General features: G+C 29.1%; 2 protein-coding genes across 2 annotated transcripts in view; one reads left to right on the top strand and one right to left on the bottom strand.

Annotated features, from left to right (window-relative positions):
* Nucleotides 1-1,865, bottom strand: part of LOC101510513 (receptor-like serine/threonine-protein kinase ALE2) — a 5,405-nt gene extending 3,540 nt beyond the window's left edge. Inside the window, exons 1-4 of the mRNA XM_027334360.2 lie at nt 1,651-1,865; nt 787-1,050; nt 584-688; nt 5-164 (exon numbers count right to left, since the gene is read on the bottom strand). Of these exons, the coding sequence (XP_027190161.2) occupies nt 5-164; nt 584-688; nt 787-1,050; nt 1,651-1,726 (605 nt within the window). The 5' untranslated portion in view covers nt 1,727-1,865. The remainder of the gene's footprint in view (nt 1-4; nt 165-583; nt 689-786; nt 1,051-1,650) is intronic.
* A 10,949-nt stretch (nt 1,866-12,814) lies between these two features.
* On the top strand, nt 12,815-14,007 carry LOC101510841 (NDR1/HIN1-like protein 13). The gene has a single exon (XM_004486774.4). It carries the CDS (start codon nt 12,950-12,952, stop codon nt 13,712-13,714), a length of 765 nt encoding a protein of 254 aa, XP_004486831.1. The 5' UTR covers nt 12,815-12,949; the 3' UTR covers nt 13,715-14,007.
* The last annotated feature ends 4,056 nt before the right edge of the window (nt 14,008-18,063 follow it).

Here is an 18,063-nt window from a genome sequence, read left to right as displayed (position 1 = left end):
CAGCAGAATGCTGGCTGCGATTTCATCGGCTAGCTTGGAAACCAAAGGAAAAAACTTGTATACTGCAAGGCCTATGCAGATTTTAACTTGAAGTGGCCATACACAACCACAAGGCGATCCATGAGGTGTATATGTCAAAGGCTCTGAGCAAGTCAACATGCAATCTACATCTTGGAATAGGATAGGATCAATATATATTTCACCTAACTTTGTTGACATGAGATTATTGAAAAGGAAGGAACTATTAGATAAGTAGTTAGTTGATAACCTTTTCTCCTTATGATTCTTTAATGCGGTACTTTGAAAAAATATAAGGTCTAGAAAGAATTTATAAAGAGACACATTCATTGTCTGACAAGTCGATTTTGTAGTGATGAATTAGGTCAATTATAAAAACCTAAGATGGAATCAGAGCTTATTGATTCGGACCACCCACCATATTATCCACACACCAAGCCTAACAGTGTTGGGCGTTAGGGGTGTATTGAAAAAATCCAAGTCGCACATTAAAAAATATAAGGAAAAAAGGTTATCAACTAACTACTTATCTAATAAGAACTAGTGTAAAATAAGTGAACTATACTTCTCAAGTGGTTTGGTAGAGCTGCTGGTGATGTTGCAGGTGCATGAAAACCCTGGCTGATCATTGGTGAAGAAGACGAATGCGATGATTCGATGAGCGGAGGACCTGCATTTTCAAGACAAATTTACAGAAGGTGTTTAGTCAATTTTGGCATGTTAAGGTCAAAAAATGTAAAAGTTGTGCATGAACTTTGAGAATCAAACCTTGATGAGTATGAGTATGATGATGGATAGGGTAGTTTGGTCCAGGAGTTTGGTTTCTGGACTTAATTCTTGAATAGTGATGCTTGTGGTTTGATATTGGAGAATCCACAGGACTATGTGTCCATCTCTTTGTAGGAACTTTGGGGAATGCCTTGTTGGAAGGTGGAAGTGCAGTGTTTGTAGAAGCTCTAGATGATGATGGATTTGATGGTGAGAATGCAAAACTTGAATGGCTTCTGATTCTCAAATGGTGCAAATGGGTGGCTATATAGATTTAGTTTTGGAGAATTGTTAGTTTGAAAATTACAGAGAATGTTGTAAACTATAAAATAAGTTAATATAAAACTTCTTTCCTAGCTTAGTTTTTGAGAACGTGCTTTATTGAATTCAAACAGACTATGTAACAAGAATAGAGGTTTGATCCTTATTGAATTAAACAATAAATACATTTTAAATCATAAAAATTTTGAGCATGAGCAAAAGAAAAGCTAGCATATGAGGAACTAGTTATAAGTATAACATTTTCACATTGAGAGAAATGATATTTTCACACACAAATTTTACAATAATTTATATGGTTAATGCAGTTAAATGTATGGTTAATTACATTCAGTGGATGCATAAGATGCAGATAGATCTGCTAAAGCAATTTCTGAATTGATTATGATAAATGTATCACTCTCAAATTTAAATTAGTAAGTTTAAAACTAGTTTCTCATGTGTTCATTTTCACCAAGGGAGCATCTCCACTAACAAGCATAATATACAATATATAGTATTATAATTCACCAGATACTCATGAATCATACATGTCCTTAGTAAAAAAGTAACTTAATTAGAACATCTAAATTAAACTCAATATACCTGCATATTCATGAAGCAGTGGAGTACTGAAAACTAAATGTAGCTTAATGAGAAGGAAAATAAGCTGCAATTCCATTTCCAAGACTCAATTGTGAAGATCTCAGCTATACCAAACAACCTAATGGGAAGAAAATGCTGAAACAAAAAATGAGAGGCCAGTGGTAGAGTTCAAACAGCAAAGAAAGAGTAACTTCATTTTAAGAGGGTTGGTGGAGTTGAAATCACTTTTCTAACTATGATGAGTGTGAATGACATAAATATTGATTGAATTAATTATTAATATTTAGACTTAATTACAGTTCTGGTCCCCTATTTTAGCTGAATTGCGAAAGTAGTCCCCCATTTTATTACTCTCCAGTTTTGGTCTTCCAAACAGAATTTTGGTCCAAAACTTGATAAAATGACATTTTTTAGAGTCATACCACATCATTTATAATCATAAATTTCATGTACAATTGTTGCACCATGAGATCGTGAGGCATGGTGTGACTTAAATAAACGCAAAAAAATAAAACTTCATCAAATTTTGGACTAAAATTCTGTTTAGGGGACCAAAACTAGTAAGAAATAAAATCAGATGACTACTTTTGCGATTCAACTAAAATAGGGAGACCAAAATTGCAATTAAGTCTAATATTTAATACCATAATAATATATATTTGACTTTCTTTATAGTTAATCCCTGCAGTTAGGGGTGGGAATAAGTCAAGTCATATCAGGCTTTGAAAGGTCTGAGTCTGGCCAACGATTAGTTTTTTAGGCTAAGCCTGGCCTACGACCTATCTTAGGCTTTTTTTCCGGCCTGGTTTGGCCTTTTTAAAAGTCTGACCCGATCTGAAAGCCTATTAAAAACCTTATTAACATTAAAACATTTAAATGTTATATTTTACATATCTATATATATTAAACAAAACATGATTTTTCTAACAAAATATTTTTTAAAAAATCTGAAACAAACACCATTTAAACCTTAAAAAATAATTTTTGATTTTAAAGAATAAATTTTTTCCTGAAACAAATGCATACATTATTACCTCAAATAAATATGAAATGACTACTGAGTGATTACCTAGTAGAACGACTACTAAATATGGAACGATTACTGAATATAGAATCACCGAATATGGAACAACTACCGAATGATTGTCTAATTGATAGACTTTAAAATAAGAAATAATATTATTAATAAATAATAATAAAAAAATAATATTAATAAATAATAAAATATATATAGGTCGACCTGTGAGACATAATATATTTTTTTATAAGTTTGAGTCTGACCTATTTAAATAAATAGACTTTAAAAATAGCTTAAGTCTAACCTTTTTATTAAATATCATAAGTAGATCAGACCATAAACCTCTGACGTACGACATAACTTATTTCCATCGGTTTGTTTTTCATTTATTATACCTTAATTGTGCTAGTTTGGATTTCCTTTAAATTTCTAAATCCCCTTGAGTTGATCAACTATTCACTAGTAAATGAATTTAATCCGTAACTGCATTGAATACTTTTAAATTTGTTGCAGTCACATGTCTTAGATGCATTAAATAGATGTTGAACTTTAGATATGATCTGATATTAATACCATCTTAATAATAATAACATTCTAATCTAACGATGAAGACATGATCACAATTCAATAATGATGGATGGCCACCTATGTGTAGGACAATAGTCCAATTATTGTAACAGAGTGAGGATGCATAGAACTTTGATTCACAAATCAATTCAATATATTTTTATGTTATCATTTTGGAATTATTGGTTGTTTTGAACTTTTAATTACTTTTTCTAGGTTGTTTTTTTTTAAATGTTGCAAGTCATTCTATCAAATTTAAGTTTCTCATAATTTGCCTCTGCTCTTTAAGTTTATATACCTCTAAAATTAGAAGATTGTGACCCCATGCCACTTTTTCATGATGATGATATATGTATTGACTTTTAGAATTTGTTTACACGAGTTATATAAAAAAAGAAATAATTTGTTTAGTAGAAGGTTTATAATTTTAAAATCTTAGTAACGTTAGTACCACACTTTCATACGTGGGTCATCTTTTACAATTTGGTGAGATGTATCGTGTATTTGAAAAGAGTGTGCTGTTAGAGGATTTTAATTTATTTATTCATTTTGATTTATTGTTTAATGTAAGAAATTGTATTGCAAATAAGTGATTTACTATTCTATCTCATACTGTTGTTTAAAATTGTCTTAACATATTAATTTTCATTGCAATTTGGTATAAATAATTAAGAATTAAATATAACTCAAATATATAGGTGTTTACTTGAATTCGTTTAGATAGAGAAAATATGCTTAATTAAGTGAGAGTTTTTTTCGAAATTACAATTTGGGGTTGGAGACACTTTTATGGGTGTTCATATTCATCTCACCCGTACACCGTCAATAATATTATCGTCATTTTTAATTTTATATATATATGTACATATTCAATATATTTAAAAAAATTTAATATTAAAAATTATAATATTCTCTCTATAAAAAAATATGATTTTTAATATTTTTAATTTTATTATATTAATTATAATAAATATGATTCTTAAATTTATTATTTAATGTATATGAATGTTTGGGGATATGGGTGGAGAAACCCAAATTCGTCATAAAAAGAGATGAAAACTTAAATTTCATACTCGATAAAAAACATAAATGGAGGTTTTTTCCAGTAAAATCCGTTCCACCCCACCCGGTTGTCATGTATATAAATAATCAATTTTTTTGAAATATATACGTGTCAAATGAGACATACACAATGAGGGTTTTTTTTTTTAAATAACCTTATTTTTAAAATTATTTACCTAAATACTTCCTTTTGAAAACTATTAACCAAAATATATATATATATTTTTTTTTAAGGCACAAGTCGCCATTTGGAATGGCGACTTCTTTAACGAAGCCCACTTTCAAATGGCGAATTTCTTAGAGTTGTCTGTAACATTTGGACAATGTTTTCGAGTATAACTAGTTAACCAACACAATCCACATTTTCTTGGTACTTTTTCTTTAACGTCCATTTCAATTCTAATATGTGTACTATTTGAACGACCTTTTTTAATTCGCCGCATTTCAGAATTATGATACAATGTTTCACCTTCATATGTGGACCATTATCCTTCATTGGGTATAGGTGGAAACTCTTTTTTGTAGATGTTAAATACATTAACAACATCATACACGTCAGGTAGAAGCACTAAATAGTTTTGACGAGCTTGAGAACATGCAACTATGACATATGAACAAGGAACATGTATAGCTTGAAATTTTCCACAATCACACCATTTTCTTTGAAGGTTGACTTCAAAATGACCAATTGATCGCACCTCTCTTGGGTTTGCTGTTTCATGCACCATGAAAGAATAATAATTTATGTCGAATTGCATGATTTGGTGAGTATGATATTTACCAACTTCATATTTAATTTTGTTCATGCAATCGTTTGTGTATACTCGACCAAAAGCTAATGATGTCTAATGTTGTTGTCCCATTTATGCATATAAAACTCTCAATCTATAGTATGTTGATTGTACCAAAATAGTGATTGGTAGATTGCATGTACCCTTGAGCACTGCGTTGATTGACTCGGAAATATTTGTTGTCATGTGTCCCCATCATCGACCTTGAGAATAAGCCATAGTCCATTGTTCTGGGGGATATTATCGATCCATCTTAAAGCATATGGATTTGCCATTCTGATTTCATTGCGGTAATATTTGAATGATGGCTCATTTAATGCATATCATGTTATAAATGATGTAAAAATTATCAAATTTTATAAAGTGATAAATGAAAAATATACTAAGAAGAATTAGATCATTACCTATACAAATAAGTTTTCTTCGAAGTTCCTTGTCCTTGAACTCTCTCATGAAATTTTTTGCAATGTGTCGGATGCAGTACACATGTGTTGACAGATGATCATGTCAACCTTTATTTGGATTATTATAAGCACTTTTAATGGATTCGTGTCTATCTAAAATCAAACGAACGTCTACTTGAGGTGTTACATACCTTAGATTTTTCAAAAAAAAAAAAAACTTTAAGCACCCCATGTCTCACCTTCTACAAGTGCATAAGCAATGGGAATTGTATTTTTGTTTCCATCTTGTGCAATAGTAAGCAAAAGAGACCTCGTGTACTTTTCGTACAACCAAGTTTCATCCACTGAGACAAATGGTTTACAAGATTTAAACCCATATATGCACGGAGGGAAAACCCATAATAGTCGTTTGAAAAATTTTGACCCCTGTAACAGAGTATTATCAGAATATGCAAGTGATACTTCCATTTCCACAATAGTTCTTGGAAGAAATTTTTGCATAGCCAACAACCACCTTGGAAAGTCGTTGTAAGACTTTTCCCAGTTCCCATAAATCGTTTTGATAGCTTTGTTCTTTGTCATCCATGTCTTTCTATAGGTGATTGTGTAATTGTATTGTTCCTGAATATGTGAAATGATCACCTTCACTTTAATTGATGGACCAACTTTCAAAACCAACTTTATACTTTTGCATATGATGTTAGAGTCAAGTTTAGTATGATCCTATCACATAGAGGAATTTGCGCAATTGTGGGGCCCTTCAAACGACGAATCACTCATTTCTTACTTTTTTGGCTTTGTGAATCCCTGCATTTGAACAAGCCTTGTAGATTCACACATTTAATTACATACCTGTGTTGATCAGGTTACACTACACGATAATTGAGTGAGTGTTTTATGCGATAATGTTTAATTGAAAGTTGACAATCTGGTTTGCTATTAAACTTCATTCCAATCTCAAGAGATGCATCTAATGGAGGTGGTTCATTAGAAGGCATATCAAATGCGGAGGATTGGTAAGCATAATCCAAGTTTAGATTACACATATGGAATGACGGATCCTATGTCGTTGCAATTACATGAGGTTTTGGCTCTAGATCGTCGCCATTATCATCGTCCTCCTCCTCCTCCTCGTCAAAGTATATTTCTTCTTCACTCTCCTCACTTATTTCTTGTTGATCAAAATCGGTCATATCACCTAATGAAATATACAGTTCAGGTTCAGGTTCAGATGTTTCGGCCTAGTCAAAGTATGGTTCGGTTGGTAAGATTCATAATTTTGAAAAGAATAAGTGTTTTGTGTTTGAAAATTGTATTCAGAGTGGGGTGTGGTTGAGGATGATGGTTGACCAACATCGTATAATAGATTACCATCCTCAAACGTGACATATAACTTGATAGAACCGAGTTGCGCCGCTGTTTATGAACATCAAACATGATTTCAACATCTTCGTCGTCTTCAACATTTAACAATTCATAATGAACTAGGCATTGTCCAAATGAGACAAGGTGTCAAAAAATTATATTAGATACTCTCTTATTTTCTAACTTCAACTTTGCTTCAATTTTTTTTTCAAGTAAGTAAGGTTGCATCCAAAATGAACTATTAAAAAAGGTAAATATCAAAAAGATAAATATTATATTTATAAAAATATTAATTAATTCATTAACATTCAAATTTATTTTCGTAGATATAGTGAAAAGGGTGTGAAATTTTGCGATACACATCGTTATCATACCGTTGGATATCGATTAAAAATTGATCACATGGTCGTTAACGATATAATATATTAAAACATTACTTTACTTCTATTATTTTATTTGTTCTTATGCATATATTACTAACAAACTTGTAATATATCAGTTTCTATGGAGGTCCTACATACGTCTAACATACGATAATCCATAAGACAATTGGTTATTGAATGCATCTACATATTTGATTTGTTTCTACATAATAGAAATGCATCAAACCGATAGAGTGAAGCTACAATTTGGATTACCTCAAGAAATTCCACATCCCCCGAGGAACATGAGAAAGTATCATAAGGTAGATTTGCATAAACAAGTTGACTATAGTTGGACATTATTCTACGAAAATGAGAACAAAGAGTGGAATGAACGAGATAATCATATTCTTCATGGTCAACCTCTAAATGTTGAATTTAAACCAAGTTACGAATACATGGTTTGGTTTTGTAAAAAATCTAAACGATTTATTTCTGTAGAAAACCACTTGGTTGATCTTCGTGTCAATCCACCCCAACCTCGACCACAATCTAGCCAACATTTTTTTTCAGGAATCAATACCCAACACAACACAATAAAATCAATATTATATACCAACACCTCATGCCACTCAACTGTCTCCTCATACTTTTACTCACATACTACATCCTCATACTTTTACCCACACACTACATCCTCATACTTTTACCCACACACTACATCAATCTTACCGGTTCACGTCAGGGGAATAATTTAATTTTGACCATCAACAACCATATCAAGAAGACAATTGTCGACTATCCTTTGCATCAAGCGAAGAAGAATTGTTGTATAACATGTTCAACACTCGTTATAATACATCTGAGTCCGCTACCCAGTTACTGAATAATATGTGTCAACAAAGCTTTTAAATTCCAAGCTTTGGGAATACATATACAACAACAACGACAACAACAACAACAACAACAAATTCGTGATGTACCAAGGCGTCGTCGAAATCCCTACATGTGAGAAAACCTTGGCAACGTGGTACCGGAGGTCACCTTCGACATTATTTTATTGTAATTTTTGTAAAATTTATAAAAATTTTTATGAATGAATTATGTAATTTATATTTATGTATTTTTATGAATTATATTAATTAATTATATATATATATATATATATTGTTATTTAAAAAAATTGATTTTTTTTTAAATTCCTTTAGGAAGTTGCCATTTGAAATGTGGCCTTCCTTAAAGAAGTCGACGTTTCAAATGACGAATTGTGACTAAAAAAAATGGTATTTTAGTTAATAATTTTTAAAAATAATTAGATTAATATTTTTTTTTTTTTTGAAAAAAGAGGTATTAAAAAACCCCACACACAATGTGACATAATAGTAATGTGGTTAATTATAACATGGAAAACGAGGGATCAAGATTAACACACACAAAAAAAAAAAAAAAAAAAAAAAAAAAAAAAAAAAAAAAAAAAAAAAAAAAAAAAAAAAAAAAAAAAAAAAAACAAAAAAAAAAAAAAAAAAAAAAAAAAAGGCAAAATAAAGGAAACTCGGAGAAGGTCATATCCAAAATTAAGTAAGGTTCTTAATTTAATCATATATGGAAATAATTTCTTTTTGGTCTATTCTACTTTCAATTGAAGTTAACATTTCGTGAGAGGCTGGACCAAGATGATTGGACTTCAATTAATTTGTTCTAACTCCATACAAATTGACAGCAAATTAGTTGGTAGGTCATATTAAACAAGTTGGAGTCTAATAAAAACTAGGAAATGACAGTTGTTTTAAAATTATTTGATTATTAATTTATTACTCGGTTATCTTTGAATTATTGGGAATAAATTAAATTATAAGTGTTTCAATAAGATTTATCAATTTAAAATGGATTTACTTTCTAACTTTATGATTAGATTTTCAAATTTCAAATGTTTTATAATTCGACTCCTGAATTTTAAAAATATTTTGTAACTATGTTTCTGAATATCTCAATAACCATAAATCCAATTACAATTTATTTAAACATTAAAGATCCAACTATAAGTTATTGACAAATTCAGTTACTCAATTATGATTTTGTAGCCTATGAACTTATTAGAAATTGACAAATAGTTTGGGAATCATTAGAGTAATTAACATTTAACATGTTTGATTTTATGACAATAAAACTTAATTTTGGATGAACATAGTGGTTATTAAAGCTCTCTTTTTATCATATGTGGGACCCATACAAAATTAAAGTAATTAAATATTATTGAAATATAATAATATAGCGTTATTAATATGACCTAATTAATATTTTTTATGGTATTGGATTTGATGAATTTGATACTTATTAAATATTAATAAGTATCAATAAAAAATTATTAAATGAATGATGGGTAGATATAAAACCTATTTAAGAACTAAAATATTGATACCCCTCAAAGTCTTAGGAGTGATTTGAGATACTAAAAAATATCCTAAAAGATCATTTATCATCATAACATAACATTACATTCATTATTATTTATTAGAGAAGATTAAAATAGAAATTAATTAATTTATTCAAAATAATTTGATTGATTGTTTTACATTTGTTACGATTTATTGGTGATAGGTCATTGTATATATAATTGTAATTAATTGCTTACAAACTTATTTTTATTATCACCTATATTTCTTTTTTTAAAAATTAATTTTTAGTGAGTAAAGATCAATATAAAATCAACAAACAATATAATATTTTATTAAACATATCATATCATAATCTCTAACAATATAAATTAATTGAAAATTATTTTAAATAATATTTTATAATTTTAATATTTGTAAATTATAATAATCTCTAACGATATAAATTAATTGGAAGATCATTTTAAATAATATTTTATAATTTTAATATTTGCAAATTTATAAATTCTAAGATTATTTTGTCCAACACCAAGTTTGAGAATAACTTTCGTATTCACTCATTAAATATAAACTTGCAAGTCAATTATCTATATTGTGTGTTTGAGTAAGGAATAATTTTTTTCCTGATGAGGAAGTTTGGGTAATCGTGGCCGTCTGATTATTGTATCATGATCATGATGATGACAAGTAGGATAATCTCTCGAAGACGGCATCAAGAGAATTGATTCATGAAGTCACATATGGCACCACCTTCACAATCAACGTGTCATCCAATTTTTGGATTTGGATTATTTCTAATTTGACTGAAAATGATTTTAATTTAAAGATAGATTTTATTTTTCTAAATAAAAATTTTAACTACTAAATTTAAGCTATTCAATTTTATTGATCGAACGACAGAAAATAATACATGATTGTGTGCATCTTATAGACATCATGCAGTTCAAATTCTTCATTTTTATTTGTTTTCTTTTGCCACGTTAGAGAAGGAAAAATAAATAAAAGATTCCGTATATGACATACTATTTTGAAAAACAAATCAAATTTGGTGAACATGAACATAAATAAAATTAAATAAACAGAAAAAGTAGTTTGAACTACATATCTATTTTCTATAATTATGTTAATAATTAACCTCGTATCTTCAATTTTTATTAGACACAATATAGTAATAATTAATAATCATTCGAAGTCATATTATTTTTTCATAAGTAATTATTTTTAAAGTAATCATTTTTATATTAAAAAAATTAACTAATACTACTGTTCAGCAATGTAACAAGAAAATGGGTGGCATCCGCATCTCATGGAAGCGCGTTGCTCCACATGCTTCCATCATTCCTATTAACCTAGAAGAAAATATATAATTAAATACAAATTATAATATATTTTCTTCTCAATCATAATTACATTTAATTAAATTTTTTAAATGATAAAATTATTATCTTTTCTTTTAGCCATAGGAGTCTTATAGTTGAGGTTTATCATGACATGAAAGTTGTTCTTAATTGAAGTTTTTTAATAAATAAAAATATAAATAAGTTAAGATTTATAATTCATTCTTATAAATGACATTTTTAATTTAACAATATATTTTGTTTATGTGTATAATTAAATAATTAAATAATTTGTATTTGTTCAATCCACCTCAGTCTTTTATGAGAATAATTTAATTTTTAGAGTATTTGTCTACTATGTAATCTTTACAGTTTTTTTTTTTTTTCTACTTGGTAGTTTTTTATGAGAATAGTCTAATTTATATTTGTCTATTATATAGTCTTTTATGAGAATCATCTAATTCGTATTTGGACTTCACACTAATATTAGGTCAAATATCACTTTGTTTGAGTGATTTTCCACATAATATTTGTAAATAATTTTCAATCATTAGTTGACATATGTCCTTTCAAAGACGTTCATATTTGGGTATGCGTGACATAAGAAGCAAATCATAAGATATTCGTATAGTCTCCATCCTAACTATGTGATAGAGCCACAAAAATGCCGTAGCTTATTTATATATTCCATTCGTCTTTTAAGATGAGGTTGTATGGCCTCGTGCCTTAATCTAATTAGTCATGTCCATTGGTTTTTCTATGATTTTTCACTTTTGTTGGTCCTTGTCATTTCACCCGGTCAACCATGGACCATGATGATTAGTGTTTTTTATATCCTACATTGATCATGTAATTATGCAAGACTCAATCATGTTAGGATCAAGAATGTTGGTATGGTACACAACCTTTTGAGCAACAAACTTAAAAGAAAAATACATATTAACAAGATAACTAAATGATTCAACACAATAGTCATAATTCAAATGTTAGATTTAAAATGCAAAAGGAAAACACCCAATAACAAGATAACCAATTGATTCAACACAATTGACACCATTCGAATGACAAATCTAAAATGCAAAATCATTTGTTGAACTAGTTAATCGAACCAATACTATATTCTCCAAAAGAGGATTATCCCAAATCTAGTGCAATATGGATTTAAGACAAATTCTAATATGAATCATGGTCCACCATAAATTGTAATTTGAAAAATATATAAAACTTCAACGACCACAAACACCGTCTTATAGAAATAAACGTTGAGGGTGATAGTTGTTTTTATAATTGAGATAATGACAAAAAAAATTATTATTTAGATAAAAATAAAAAAAAATATTTTATATTAAATAAATATCAATCAAATCATCGTCATATCTATAAAAGAAAAAAGAATCATAATTTATTATTTTTAAAATATTATTGACCGTTGTTAAATTTTTTATTTTTTATAAATATTTTTTTTTACTGTGCACCATCTATAAAATGTTACACCCTATAACTCACCATGGATTCAAACCAAGTTCTTGTAGGTTCGCATCTTTACCTACTAGCTCAACCCAATCAAATCTCGTTGACTTGCTCTTAGTCTTTGAAATACGAATAATTAAATTGAGAAATTAAGTGTGAAGAGCATAATCTACGCGCCTAACGTGAGAGTAAAGAGCTGGATACAGCTAAAAACTTGTTAGAATGTTACAATCTCTCAACATTTTCCTTTTTTATTTCATTTCCTTTCCTAATATTTAAATCCCTTTTATTTTTAAATATTTATTTAACTTTTAATTTTTTTTCTATCACTGTATAATTAATAAACTCTCTGAATTTTTATTTATCTGGAAGAATAAAATAAGTGTATACGTGTAAGCCAAACATTACATTTTCCTATTAGAGTTACTCATTACATATTCTAAATACACACTTTAGTTAACCCCAAAAAACAAATCCCTCTTCATTCACCGACAACATTATTTTCCAAAAAACAAAACAATAACACAATCATGACAGATCGTGTTTACCCTTCCGCCAAACCAACTACCAACGGCAACGGCGCCGCCACCGTCAACCCATCATTTCCAGCCACTAAAGCTCAACTCTACGGCGCCACCCGCCCCACCTACCGTCCTCAACCCCATCACCGCCGTACCCGCCGCCGTTGCTGCTGCACTTTCTGTTTCTGGTTTTTCCTCATCCTCTTAATCCTCCTCCTCCTAATCGGCGTCGCCGGCACCGCTTTCTACCTCATCTACCACCCACACCGCCCTACTTTCACTGTCACTTCCCTCAAACTTTCCTATCTCAACCTCACTTCTTCCTCCACTCTCAACTCAAAATTCAACATCAACATCACTGCCAAAAACCCCAACAAAAACCTAATCTTCGTTTACCAACCAATTTCAATTTCAATTCTCTCCGGCGACGTCGATGTCGGCGACGGAACAATACCCACTTTCGAACATGGAAAGAAAAACACTACACTTTTAAAAGCTTCGATTTTGAGCAGTGGGGAAGCACTGGAGAACGATGCAGAAACAGAGTTGAAGAAGAACATGAAGAGCAAAAATGGGTTAGCGTTGAAAGTAAAGTTGGATACGAAAGTGAAGGCTAAAATGGGAAAATTGAAGACACCAAATGTTGGAATCAGAGTCTCTTGTGACGGAATTAGAGTTCATCTTCCCGCCGGTAAGAAACCGGTGACGGCGTCAACTTCGAATGTTAAGTGTGAAGTTGATGTCAGGTTTAAGATCTGGAAATGGACGGTTTGATTTGAGGAATAATTAAAGCAAGTTCATGTGGAAAAGAAACACAGGATCATATTCATAGAGGTGTGTTATTTTTTTTATTTTGTTTGTTGCTTTTGGTCTTTTATTTTTAATTTTTTTTTGTTTTTATTTATTTATGATTTTTTATTTTGATATAATTTTTGGAAATTTGTTCATACTCAATGATTATTTGCATAAACGCGTGTAAATGGCGACAAAGTTTGATGTGGTTTTCAGTGGGGGACAGTTGTATACTAGTCTATTTTTCGATAGAAATATCTGTATTTTTTTCTTAATTTATTTTGTTTAATTTCATTTGTTGCGTTAAATAATGTCAAATTGGCTATTCTCACCCTTCTAAGTGAGGGCATCTCTTGTCCATCATGATATTAATTATTTGGACACCATTTCAACTTTTTTTATTACTTCTATCTCAGGTATGAATGTGGTTTAAGATTTAAAAAAACAATGCTTAAAAGAAAAAAATAAATTATTTTACTGAATTATTTATTTTAATTATTTGATTATTTTTTATCATTATTAATGTAAAGTGTAATAATATTTAAAAATTATGTACATAGTTATTATTAAAAATAATAAATAAAATTATATTGAAAATTGTGAGTCTCATTTATTTTGAGATAATTTTTTTATTTATTAAAATGATGTGGAATGGAGGGAGTAATAAAGAAGGGAATGTATTTGTAAGATGATTTCTAAATAAATTTTGATAAACATTCAGCTTTTTTAAAAAGATTTAGCAGTGGAATTTGCACCCAATTAGTGCGAAAAATGGAGGATTTTGTGATTGAATTTGTGTGACAACATATGTTTATTGTTTTTATTGAGTTGTATTTACGAAATTAAAATTTCAATTTTTTACTAATTGTTTATTATAATAAATTTAATTATATACTAATTTTCTTAATTATTGTGATATATTCAATACATCTTATATTGAGTAGAAGTAAGTTAGTGGACAACATTTTCAAATTTATTGATAAGTTTACGTATATTAAATTTTAACTCCTCCATATTACAAATGAGTGTTGATTTTGTTTATTTTACACGTATTAAAAAATTACTAAAAAATAAAAGATAGAAAACAATAATTTTATCAAATATAAAGTGAAATATGGGTAGCTCCATTGGATTGACTTAAGGGTTAACTAATTAGATTATTCGAGTTTAAACATATGTGAAGGAAAATTAAATGTGATATTTATTTAGAGACAGTTTTTTATTTAAATTGTGGGAGGGAGTATAAAATTTTACTCATGTGTGGGTGGCGATGGTTTGGTTATTTATGAGACTTTTCCTACTCAAATTAGTCAATTGATTTGTGCTAAGGTTAAGGTCTATGGAGTTTCAACTCGTGGTTTAATTGTTTTGTAGTTTCTTGTAGATTTTAGATTGGGCATGTAATAATATATTTTTTTAGGTGGAAATTATAGGTATGGTGAAGACTTACAGAAAAGGACTGCTAACCTTAATTAATTTTTTCAAATTACATATTTGAAAAATATGTAATAGTTTGTAAATTATTTTAATTGCCAAAAATAATATCATAGTATTCTAGTAAGTTTTGATCATAATAATCAACAAAACTCTCAAGAAGTTAATGTATTTATATTTTTAGAATTGAGTTCGAAACTAATACCTCCAAAAAACATAAAAATAAAGCTACACCAAATACGAATGGAAAATACTTATACCATATTTGGATGGTGGTGGCACAAATGATGAAGTCGCTGTCTAATGGAAATGAGCCAATGGTGGCAGTGGCAGGTGATTTTACTATTATTGTTTGTTGAAATCCATACACCAACTTTGGCACTTCATAAATTTCACCACTTTTTTGTTGTTGTTGCTTTCCACGGATTTCAATTACATTTATATAGTCTAAGCTAATGCTATTGCTAGCCATTTCCGGGTGGGACCAGTTTTCCTTCACCATTCAAATGCACTCACTTTACTACCCCTTTGATTTATATGCTTAGTAGTTCATTACTTGCACTTTCCTCCCTAAATTTTTAAATAATAATAATACTTGGAATATATTTTTTTATGCATTTTTTAATATTTTTAATTGATTGATATTCAATCGAGTCTTATTAAATTTAAATCTGATTCGTGGAGTTTACATAAATTTTAACTAATAAAAAAATATATTATAATGTATGTGTTCGAATTGTGTTGTTAGACCTCTTGATTTTTAAATTAGACATTTAATACTATGATTTAATATTACTTGTATAATATTATTATAAGATTATTGAAATGAGTAGTTCAATTGATTTGAGTTAAGAGATAAAATATTGGAGGACCCATAATTCAAACTCGAGTAAAGATGAAAATATTAATACAACAACTAATTACTAACTTTAAATGTTTTTTTTAAATGATAGTTTTATTATTATCTTTAACAAAGATAGTTTATTAAGTTATTAAAAATTTCAAAATTGTTTGATCTTGATGATAAATCAAGTGTGAGTCAAGTCTTACGTCGAATGAAAAATAGACATTGAACTTTATATAAGTGAGAAAACTCATGAACTCGTTACCTTAAGATTTTTAGTATAGGTATTGTGTCCAATCCACTTATGTTGAAAACTTTTACTATGTAACTCCATTTTTATATTTATACCCTCACAAATTTATGAAAATGCCAAAAATACTCTCAATTTTTTACCATTTCATCATTTTCGGAGTCAGTAAAAAGATTTCCGATAGGTGAAAGTTTTTCAGTAATTTTCGAAAAACTATTTAAAAGAATTCTAGTACACATAGTACTTTTGGGAAAACTTGTTCCGGTACAGAAGGTATTTATCAGAAAACTCAAAAAATGATTTCCGATACAAAATGGAAAAATGAGTATTATTGAAAAACTTTTTTTCAAGTTTTCTGGTACGTGTTTCCGTAAAACTTCATAGATATTAATACATACATTTTTTTTAATATACCATAATTAATACACCATAAATATTTTTAAATAATAATACACCATAAATAATTAATACATCATAATAATTAATAATTGATACACCATAATTAATATACTATATAGTTCACCCTTACCATGCTCGTGTATCGTCTTATCCTCCTTGTGTACCGTCTGATACTACTTATAGATAGATATATGAGTCCGCTCCTTCAGGTCATCATTTTTCATTATAAATCGTGGCCTTTTACTCGATGCTGTTGGACGAACCCTTTCAAGAGCAGCATTCCGGTAGCTTCCGGACATGTCACGTTGAAGTTTGGCAGTAGTGTATTTTTTTCTGAAAAACTTGAAATAAGTTTTCCAGTAGTTCTAGAGAACTTCAAAAATAATTTCCAGAAGTGATGTTTTGTCCCGAAAAACTTTTTTCAAGTTTTTCGGAGTTGAAATTGTGTACCGGAAAACTTGAAAAAAGTTTTTCAAAAAAAGAAGAAGTTTTTGACAATCACTTGTGTGTTTCGGAAATGTTGAAATGAAAAAATAGTCATTTTTACTATATATGAAGGTATTTTTGTCTTTTCCTTTATATTTTGGGGGTACATGGTAAAATATTCCTTATGTTCTTGCTCTCAGTTCAATGTGATGATTTTCGGGACCACCTCAAGACCCTTTTTTTTTTTTTTTGCCTTTTATCTTTTTAATGAAAGTGATAAATCAAGTGAGTTGTTGTTTTCTACTTTTCATTTTCTTCTTAACCATTTGAATTTTGCGTTCGAGAGTGTCATCTTGTTGCAAACCATATTAAAGTTGTACGTGAGTTGGGTCAACTCGACCAACTCAACCCAGAGAGATCAAAAGTAAATGAGTGGAATGAACATACTACTTCACAAAATAACAAATCACTAAAAAAAAATTGGGCAGGGAGTAAAACAAGGCTCTCAACCCACTTAACCCATTTTAACTAGATACCCTAATTCCTTAAAGTTATTTTGTTACTATAGTAGGTTGTATTTTAGAGTGATATCGAGATCACAAATTTAATCTCTTACTTTAATAAAATTAACAACTAATTACTAACATTGACTATTTAAAAAGAAAAAGAACGTTGCACTTTACTTATTTTGATGCTTGCAAATATTTTATGCAATTTTAGGAACCTTACAACTTTAGTTTAAACATATGTATTAGACGCTAAAAAAAAGAGTAAACATAGGTTACACTATAATTTTGAAAAAAAATTAATGCTGTATCATTTTTTAAAATGAATATGATAGTTTTAACAATTAAATTCAAGAAAAAAGCGAGTAACCAAATATCCAACTCAATCCAACCCAAAAATGAATGAACAGTTTGATTCAATTGAACCTACTAATGTAACATAATGTTTTTTCAAATCCAACCCAATATTCCC

The sequence above is a fragment of the Cicer arietinum genome, chromosome 1 (genome assembly GCF_000331145.2).
Source record: "Cicer arietinum cultivar CDC Frontier isolate Library 1 chromosome 1, Cicar.CDCFrontier_v2.0, whole genome shotgun sequence".
In the NCBI taxonomy this organism is placed as follows: domain Eukaryota; kingdom Viridiplantae; phylum Streptophyta; class Magnoliopsida; order Fabales; family Fabaceae; genus Cicer; species Cicer arietinum.
Note: the sequence above shows the minus strand (reverse complement) of the source record. Positions and strands in the feature narration are given on the sequence as shown.